This window comes from Plasmodium cynomolgi, chromosome 5 (genome assembly GCF_000321355.1).
Source record: "Plasmodium cynomolgi strain B DNA, chromosome 5, whole genome shotgun sequence".
Taxonomy (NCBI): domain Eukaryota; phylum Apicomplexa; class Aconoidasida; order Haemosporida; family Plasmodiidae; genus Plasmodium; species Plasmodium cynomolgi.
This window is the reverse complement of record NC_020398.1, coordinates 706,256-715,364: the sequence shown is the minus strand read 5'-3', so window position 1 is coordinate 715,364 and position 9,109 is coordinate 706,256. Positions and strand designations below refer to the sequence as shown.

Sequence of the window (9,109 nt, the reverse complement as noted above, 5' to 3'; positions counted from 1 at the left end):
AAAAAAAAAAAAAAAAAAAAATTCTCAATCGGGGGAACGGCAAAGGAGCAGCTAAATGGGCACATGGTGAACAGCGCGGGGCCAAGTCGTCCCTTGGAGCCCCTCTCACGCTGTCGCTGTGCTATGCAGTCGAGTCACCTCGGCAACGCGCAACGGGGCAGAAAAAATTTTGGGGGGAACTTCCTTCCTCATGATGTCGCGGGTGTTACGTCCACGCGCTTTGCTTGCTCCGCGTGACCCGCGTGATCCGCTTGGTCCGCTTCGTCCGTTGAGCGGACCGGTTAACAAATCTCAATATCACGCACCTCACCAACTGGGGAAATTAAAAATGGCAAGGGGTAAACTCAGACCCGTGCAGCCATAAAACAAAACCACATGCGTTGGCGTCGACCCTTTTTGGAAAAAAACTCCCCAGGGGGGAAACACACCACCTGAGGGGGAAGGTAGAGGCACGAATGGGCTGGCTGTTTTTCACCCATGGGGGGTGTCAGCCGGAGAATGGGTGAACAAACCAAACGTCTTTAACCAAGATGACACGAAGGGCCGAAAAACAAACGTGTGGCTTAGCTGTTCCATTATGTATACACCATCATGCGGTATGCGGTGAGGAGTGAGAAAAAAAAAAAATTAACAAAGGGACACGTTCACAGTGTGGTAAACACAGAATGCGTAACTTTCGAAGTTCTTCCTTTTTCATTTTTTGTTTTTCCCATGAGGGGAGATCTGCACCCAGCCGGAGCAACATTCCCATGCGAAAGAAAAAAGGGCCCCTTTTTTTCCGTGCGGGGTAGCCTCAGCATATATATATCTGCCCACTTTAACCGGAAAGTTGGGCCGCTGAAACGCTCAAGGCGATGCCGAATAGGGGGGGGTGGAAATAAAAATATCCCTCCGTTCACTGCTTCGTTCTCTGCTTTGTTCTCTGCTCCGTTCTCCGCTTCGCTCTTTGCTTCGTTCTCCGCTTCGCTCTTTGCACCCCGCCCCCATCCGTGGGCACCCTTGCGGGGCTACTGGCACATGAGGATCTGCTGGTAGGAGGCGGACAGGAAGTTTGTGAGGCCTGCAGGGGGAAACGGAAGGGGGAGACATGTAGCGGCACAGTGTAGCGGTTCGGTGTGGCGGTTCGGTGCAGCCCCTTCGCGACGCCGCCGCTCATGACAGCTCGTAAGTTACTCTCACCAGGAAAAAGCACCCCACGGGGAACGAAAAAAAAGGAAAAGTGCAAAAGCATATACACCGCCTTGCAGGGAGCCAACAGGAAACAAACAGACAAGTAAAGGAAGAGACGCTTCACATAAGGAGGGTAATTGGCATACTTATACAGGATGAAAAAGAACAGAGAAAATTTAACAACAGATTTTATGTCGCCTAGGTAGTAGAAATTCACAAGCTCCTTGAGTCTGTCGACTAGGAGATTACTCATTAGTGGAAAATCCACTCCCAGACGCAGCATCAGTTTTTTCTTATCCACATGTTGCAGCTCCTCTATTTCTTTCTTTATTTTATCCAAGTTTATCCCCTTAGCATGTACCATTTTGGGAAATTCTTTATCGAATGCACTGAACGAGTGAGCAATGTCTTCCTCAGAAACGACATAATTCTTTTTCTCCAAATGGTGTAGCAGCTTTTTATATTCTTCAAGAAGAGCTAGATAGCTAACATACTTGATTTTTTGTTCCAACTGTTTTTTTTTTTTTTTTTTTTCCCATTCATTGACTGAGTTGTCTTCACGTAAGGGAAAGATATGCGGCAGCATCGTCACGAGGGTTAAATTTAAAATCTGAATTTTTATGCCTTTGGTTAAATTTTTGATCACCACGTCATCATTTAGCGATTTCCCTTGGTACAAAATTTGCTGGAAGGATGCAGGGATTCCGTGGGTCTTTTCGATCTGCTGCTTAATGTCCCGCACACACTGTTTTTCATCCACTGTCAGGAGGAAGCTGTTGCGGAAGGCGTCCCACTGATCGTAGCAGCTGATTAGGATGTTCCAGCGATCGGAGGGGGGGCACCTACCTGCGGGGTTGTCCTGACTGGCAAAGTTGTGTTTATCCGAGGGGATACACTTATCTGCGCTGCTGCCCTTATCTGCGCTGCTGCACCCCTTGATTGGCTCTCCCTCCCCCTTGCGTAGCCTGCGCGGCATCCCACTGGCGGACAAGTCCATAAGGCAACCTCTCCTCGGGGGCCTACCGTGCTGGTATCTGCTCAGTTTGACGCCACTACATATGGACACTAGGACGAGGCAGCACAGGCAGATCGCGGCGTTCCAGAAGTTACCCTTCCCAACCATTTTAAGGCGCTCTCTCACGGGTTAGCTTGGCTGTGAGGGGCGGCTTCCCTGAAGTGCTCGGCTTCGTGCCGCAGAGCTGCCTGGCCCCACACACTAGCGCATGAGTACATGAAATTGCACGTGTGCTTCTGCGCCCGCTTGCGCTTCCTCCTGTGCTGCCGGACCGCGCCTCGGTTGGAATACCCCCCCAACGGCTTCTCTGCCGCATTTCGCTTTTTGCGCCAGTTCGTCGTATCTGCCTTTTTCTTACCAGCCTTTTTCTTACCAGCCTTTTTCTTACCAGCCTTTTTCTTATCTGCCTTCTTTCCCCCTTCCTTTTCTCCTTTCCTTTCCGCTAAAACTTCCTACCGGTCAGGCGGAAAAAAGGAGTTTCACCAGGGGCGGTGCTTCGTCGTAACATGGTGAGAGTGGAGTTCAACATGTAGCGATCCTGCGGAAATAAGCCAAGGGGCCACCATAAAATGTGATGAAGTTCTCAAGGATGCGCGATAGGCACCAGGTTGTGCCAGTTTGAAAGTGGCAGTATGTACGAAAGTTGGCTGTTTTTTTTTTTTTTTTTTTCACCTGCACAGGTCAGCAAAAAAAAAAAAAAAAAAAAACAAGCCAAAATGGGACGATATCAAACTTCGCTCAAAATTTAGGAATATATTTTTTTTTTAACAGAGAGGGCACTTTGTAACTCCTTTCATGGCAACTACAATAGCCGAAGCGCTGGAACAAACCGCGGTGGGGCATAGGAGGCGGGGCCTTCCACACATGGGTATGGAGCACCGCAGACCTCTTTTAACACCTTTGCTTGGAAGAAAAATGCTTGATGGTGCTACATGTACGGGGGAACATCCCCAAATTGTCTACCTTTCTTTTGGAAGCAACCCCTATGTGAGAGTCAGACGTATCTCATTGTTGTACATTTTACACGAAGTTTTGCATTCCCATGCGTGTGATGAAGGGAACCCACCGAACGGGAGGTCGTCGTCATGTCTCGCTTGCCACCATTCGATGGATTTTCTTCCCTCCCTTACACACGGTTTATTGGCAGCCTCTTCCATTACAGCACCACATAACTTGTGAAGAAGATCGCGTTGGGACAATGCCAATGTGTGCATTGTTTGGTAGCGCACCAGAGGTTGGCACAAATCGGGCAGGTCATCTACTAACCAGTTTAGTATCACCTTATCTGTGTCGTCCTGATATGGTTAGCGCTTCTCCCCGCGAGTAACACATCGCATGTGCGATCAGGCTGTTATTATATGTGCCGCTACTACGAACTCCCCCTAAGCGCTTCAGCCACTCGGAGGGAAAGGCACTTAGGGCAGGTTGCCAGGGTGGCAACAAGTTGAGTGTTGACGAAGGTAGGCACACACGTACACACAAAAAAAAAACACAGAAAAAAAAAAGAAAAAAAAAGGATATGAAAAAAAAGGAGTTTAGAAAAAAAAAAAAAAAAGGATCAGCACGGGGTGCAAACGAAAAGAGTGATCAGTTCCTAAATTGGTGAAATGACGGTTGAGTAGCTAGTTCTCCAACGCGCTTCCCCGTGTCATCTCCACCGCGTCATTCACCTCCACCGCTTCAATCCCCTCCACCGCGTCATTCACCTCCACCGCGTCATTCACCCCCACCGCTTCAATCCCCTGCACCGCTTCTATCCCCTCCACTGACCGCCTGCTCGTGCTCTTGCATGTCCCGCAAAATCTCATTCTTCAGCCGCACGAGCATCTTGTACTCCTCGAAAATGGCGCCTAACTTCGAGACGGTCAGCTCGTTGAAGTTGTCCTCCCCCTCGAAACGCAACTGTAGAGCCTCTATTTTGTTAATAACATTCACACAGAGTTTCTTCTCATTGGCGTGCTTGATGAAGTCGGTGAGTTTTCCCGCCGCTTCTTGCAGCTTCTTGTTGCTCTCTTTAACTTCGTTCAGGTAGAACTGCTCAGCTTGGGATACCTTTTCTTTGTATTCTTCTTCGGGGAGGTTTAGGAAGGTGGTCTTTCCGAGTTCTTTAATGAACTCCACGCCACTGCAAAACTGGGTGAAGGAGTAGGCTTCTTCCGACACGAAATGGTTCGGATGCCTAAAGCTTTGGATGTAGGCGATGTTAGAAATGAGTTCTGGTGGGTTGGCCTTGATAATGACGTAGATGAGCACGGGGAGCACTTCATCTGCGCAAGGCAGCAGCTCGTCGTCATCCAGTTCAGCGTCCGCTTCAGCTTTGGCGGTGTCCCGTTCGGCTTTGGCGGTGTCCCATTCGGCTTTGGCGGTGTCCCATTCGGCTTTGGCGGTGTCCCATTCGGCTTTGGCGGTGTGCCGTTCAGCTTTGGCGGTGTGCCGTTCAGCTTTGGCGGTGTGCCGCTCAGCTTTGGCGGTGTCCCATTCGGCTTTGGCGGTGTCCCATTCAGCTTTGGCGATGTCCTTTTCATCTTTCGCAACGTCCGGTTCAGCTCCGCTACACTGCTGCTCCTCCCCTGCGTCACTTTCAACGGTCGTTTCGGCGTTCTCCTGGGTAATGCCTAAATCGCTCCGTTTGTCCAACCCGTGTGACTTCCCCCCCCGGTTGCGCCTCGAACTCTTCTTCGCCGCGTAAACCGCAGATGTAACGATGCGGCAGCAATTAAGTATCATAATGAGCTTATCGTTAGGGGCTCTCATTTTCTGTATGCGCATGAGTTCCGCCTGTGCGTGTTTTAGTCGATCCAATTGGATGCCCTCCTCTATCTCCAAATGCTTTAGTTCAACCCACTGCAGGCAATTAATTTTCGTGTATATTTTTTCATCCTCGTCTTTGTCCTTAGTCTCCATTCTATACACATAGGGATGCAACTTTTGCAGAAGAAATTTTTCATACCCCTCTATGATTACATTAGCTTGGTATTTGTTCACACTTCTGTAGATGTGACAATTTAGCAGAATCGGTTGTGTCTCATTTATGAACCCATGTATTTGGTTGGCTGCCACATCTCTGCTGACATCTTTGGGGAATCTCTGAATGAATGTCCTTACCTTGTCGATTACGTGTCTACATGAGGGATGCTTCAGACTCTCTAAAAAGTTGTTATACAATGTGTTTGGTTTTTTTCTGCTGGCTGAGTTGGTTTCGAAGGAGAGGTCACTCGTTTCTTTTACCATTTTTGTGTGTTTTTCTTCCCCCTCCTCGGGGGTTCTTCCCTCCTCTTGGGTTCTTCCCTCCTCTTGGGTTTTTCCGTCCTCTTGGGTTCTTCCCTCCTCGTGGGCTTTTCCCTCATCGGGGCTTCTTCCCTCCTCTTGGCTTCTACCCTCCTCGGGGCTTCTTCCCACATCGCCCCTCTTAATGAGCGAAATGAAAATGTCCTTAAATTTTTTTCCCCTCTGTGGAAATGGGAATCTGATCCTCAGCCCGTTTTCCCCCCCCGGACAGGAGACCTCCCCTGCGTTGTTCCCCACATCGTTGGTGCATCCATCCATACGAGGAGAGTGTTGCTCCGTCTGTTCTGTGCCAAGACTGCCTGGGGTATTGCCATCCTTCTTCCTTTCTTCTTCCACCGCCACTCCCTTCGTTGCGCTCTTCCTACTCAGCTCTGCAGCGGGGTGCAGGTCATTCGCGCTGACCTCGCTGGACTTCTCTCCGAACTTCTCGCCGAACTTCTCATCCCCATCTCTCACATCGGCACTTGGAGCTCCCCCCCCCCATTCAGCTCCGTTCGTTTCCTCCGCCAATGCAAGGTCGATCAAAGGGGGGCTCCTTTCCATCCCATGATGGGGCAGGTGACCCCCAGTTCGTTCCCTTCCGTTGCTTTCTAAATAATCCACTAAGTGCAGCGTCTCCCTTGCCCCTTCCTCCTCCGAGAGGTCGATCAACCCCCCGACGTGTTCGATTTTTTCCTGTCTTGGGGTTAACTTTGTATATCCCTTGGGGGGATGCATCCCTCGTGCGTTCATTTCGCTGTACTGTTTTTCGACGTGCCTGCCTTTTTGTTCCTTTCCCTTTTGGAACTCCTGCCCTACGTTTTGAGAGACACGCTTTCCTCCGCCACTTCTTTGGTGAGAGGTGGGGTCGGTATGCCTCTCCCCTGCACTTGACTTTGGCACTGCGTCGCCTCTACTGCTATAGCTACCCCCTTTGGGTAGTACCGCCTCCCCCTCGACTGACGATGACTGCCTGACGGGCTGCTTCTTCCTAGAAGCGCTTCTCCGTTTGGCTACGTTTTCGGAGCTCCTCAATTGGGTGTCCCACTCGAGGGAGTTATTGTCGCCCCTCTGGGTTGGCACTCCCGCAGATGCGCCATCCGGGTGAGCCGCGTCATCCGAGTGAGCAGCGTCATCCGAGTGAGCAGCGTCATCCGAGTGAGCAGCGCCATCCGAGTGGGCCGCGTCATCCGGGTGAGCAGCGTGCTCCTCGTCTAGCGCCCCCACCCCGCTCTTATAATTGAGGTACGCCTTAATTTCGTGAAAAAATTTACGCTCCTCGCTGACCTCCGTGGTGTCGAGAACACGTCCCTCATCATCCGACGAAGGCACGAGCTTGTTGTTGCCGCTGCTGTTGTTGCTGTTGTTGCTGTTGTTGCTGTTGTTGCCGCTGCTGCTGTTGCTGTTGTTGCTGTTGTTGCCGATGTTGCTGCTACCGTTGTTACTTCTATCACTGTCGTTTTTCTTCTTATTCTTCTCCTTCTTCATTTTGGTGCTCACTTTTCCTCTCGCCTCCTTCGAGTCGGCACAGGGGAACGGTCTTTGCATCCCACTCGGATCATCACCCCTGCTGCTGCTGCTGCTCATGATAACGCTAGTTTGTGCGTTCGGCTTCCCCGACCTCTCCGATAGAGTGGTGGATATAGACCTCATTAATCCATTTGCACCCCTAACACTCACACCTTCTTTTTTTGACTGCGTTATTTTCTCCTCTTGCTTTTTGGGATGGTCCGTATGGTGACTCCTCAGTGAGCTCACGGACCCTCTCGCGCTTCCATTTTGCTGACTGCTCATGTTGCTATGATGCAAGCTTCTAATAGAGGGAGTATTCTTTGCTTGGTTTCTATGCACACTTGAGGGACCCCTCCTTCCTCCACTCGGGGCAACCTCCTTCGTTAGCTTCTGTTTAACATATACATGGGAATTCTCCTTATTTGTTCTGACTTCCCCACTAGGAGGTTCGTTCCACTTGGCACTATTCCCTTCGCACGGTTCCCTGCGTTCTCCATTCATATCATCCACGTGGCACAAGTCCTGGCTGCGCAAAGCCGCGTCGATGTGCTTCCCCCCATGGTGATGACTTCCACGCGGGGCTCCTCCCCCACTGCGCGCGCTACCGCCGAAATTGAGTTCGCCACACTGGCTGAGCTCGGCAAATCCCCCAACCTGGCTGAGCTCGGCAAAGCTCCCAATCTGGTTGAGCTCCCCCCAATGTCCACTCCGGTCGGCCTCGCTGGAAGGCTCCCCCCCCTCGCTGAACTTGTAGTTATACAGGTTGGTTTTCCTTCTGAGGAGGAGGCGACCTTCTTCTTCTTCTTCCAGCTGCTGCAGCTCTCCCTCGGGGTGACCCAAGGGGTTGCTACTCTCCCACAGGTCGAAGGCTGAATTAATTTTTGCTTTCACTTGACTGAGTCGCTGTCCGAGGTCTTTGCTTAACACATCCGTTGTGTGCTCGACTGCTTGGTTAATCCGTTCCCCTTTCTGTTCCCCTTTCTGTTCCCCTTTCTGTTCCCCTTTTTGTTCCCCTTTCCGTTCCCCTTTCCGTTCGCCTTTCCGTTTCTCTTTTGTTTTTCTCCCCCCCTGCGATCGAACACTCTCGTTCGAGTCGAACCAGAGGGAGCTGCCCGGGGAGTTCCGGTCGGTGGCGCACCTCATGGAGGCACCCTGTATAGAGGCCTTCCTCACAGAAACGTGACGCCTAGCATAGCGCTCCTCCCCCCCAGGAAGGCTCTCACTCTGCTTGCTGCTTCCTCTCACCAACTTGGCTTCACTTCCTGGAGATAAATTTTCAGTGCTGCCCATCTGTGGTTCCTTCCCAAGGGTACCTTCTAAATGGAGAGAAAAAAAATCTGCGCCATTCATTTGGTCATTTGCAAATTCACCATCTTTCCGTGTCGCTTTACTTCCTTTTCTTCCCCCTCCTGTGATGTCAGTAGGTAACCCTTCTCCCTCCACCCCCCACTCATCATGCTCGCACAAATAATTCCTTGAGTACATGGTTAAGCATTTACCCTTTTCACGCATGGCATTGTTTTAGTGCGTGCTGATGCTACTCGTCCAAGGGTAGCTTCTCCCTCGGAGGTTCTCCGATTTGCGAAGTCGGCCTGGTTGGCAACGTTACAATACAGTAGTGTTTTTTTTTAGTCGCTCCGGGGTGGTAACTCCTACACGATTTTCTACCGCGGCGCTACTCCCTATGGGCATGCAAATAAATGGGTCGACACGCACAGGCGCGCAGCGACGTGCAGGAGCGAGCGGAGGAACACACTCGCGACCAGCTAGCAATGCTACATGCGCGAGCGTTAAGAATCGTTTATTAAAGAGCGGCCTTCCCAATCGAGGTGACACTAATTAGGGCGGAGAAGACGAAGAAGCAGAGAGAGAGAGACGGCACGGCATGGCATGCGTGTACGTCGCCAGCAGTTTGTCCACGTATTTATGCGCATCAGCTTACTGAAGCATACAACAAAAAAGCTAGCGCCATCCAACACGTAGTAGGAACGGTCGGTCACCCGGGGACAACACAATCACGATTTATTGACCCAAGCGACACGCGAGGGTAAGGTAACGTGGTACTGGCAAGGAACGAGTACCCCTCAGGTGCCTTTGGTGAATTGTATCGCTTGCCCAGTTGGTCAAACTGAAAAGGGAAAAAAA

The 9,109-nt window shown here is 50.9% G+C and overlaps 2 protein-coding genes across 2 annotated transcripts; both read right to left on the bottom strand.

The window, feature by feature from the left end:
- Positions 1–895: 895 nt before the first annotated feature.
- Positions 896–2,293, bottom strand: PCYB_052620 (hypothetical protein; the record flags this gene model as incomplete). The annotated part of the gene is made up of 2 exons (XM_004221143.1): positions 896–1,060; positions 1,295–2,293. The coding sequence occupies 2 exons, from the start codon at positions 2,291–2,293 to the stop codon at positions 896–898; spliced, it is 1,164 nt and encodes a 387-aa protein (XP_004221191.1).
- Positions 2,294–3,919: 1,626 nt separating this feature from the next.
- PCYB_052610 (vacuolar sorting protein) lies at positions 3,920–8,449 on the bottom strand (the record flags this gene model as incomplete). Its single annotated transcript, XM_004221142.1, has 2 exons — positions 3,920–8,277; positions 8,335–8,449. 2 exons carry the CDS (start codon positions 8,447–8,449, stop codon positions 3,920–3,922), a joined length of 4,473 nt encoding a protein of 1,490 aa, XP_004221190.1.
- Between the last annotated feature and the right edge of the window lie 660 nt (positions 8,450–9,109).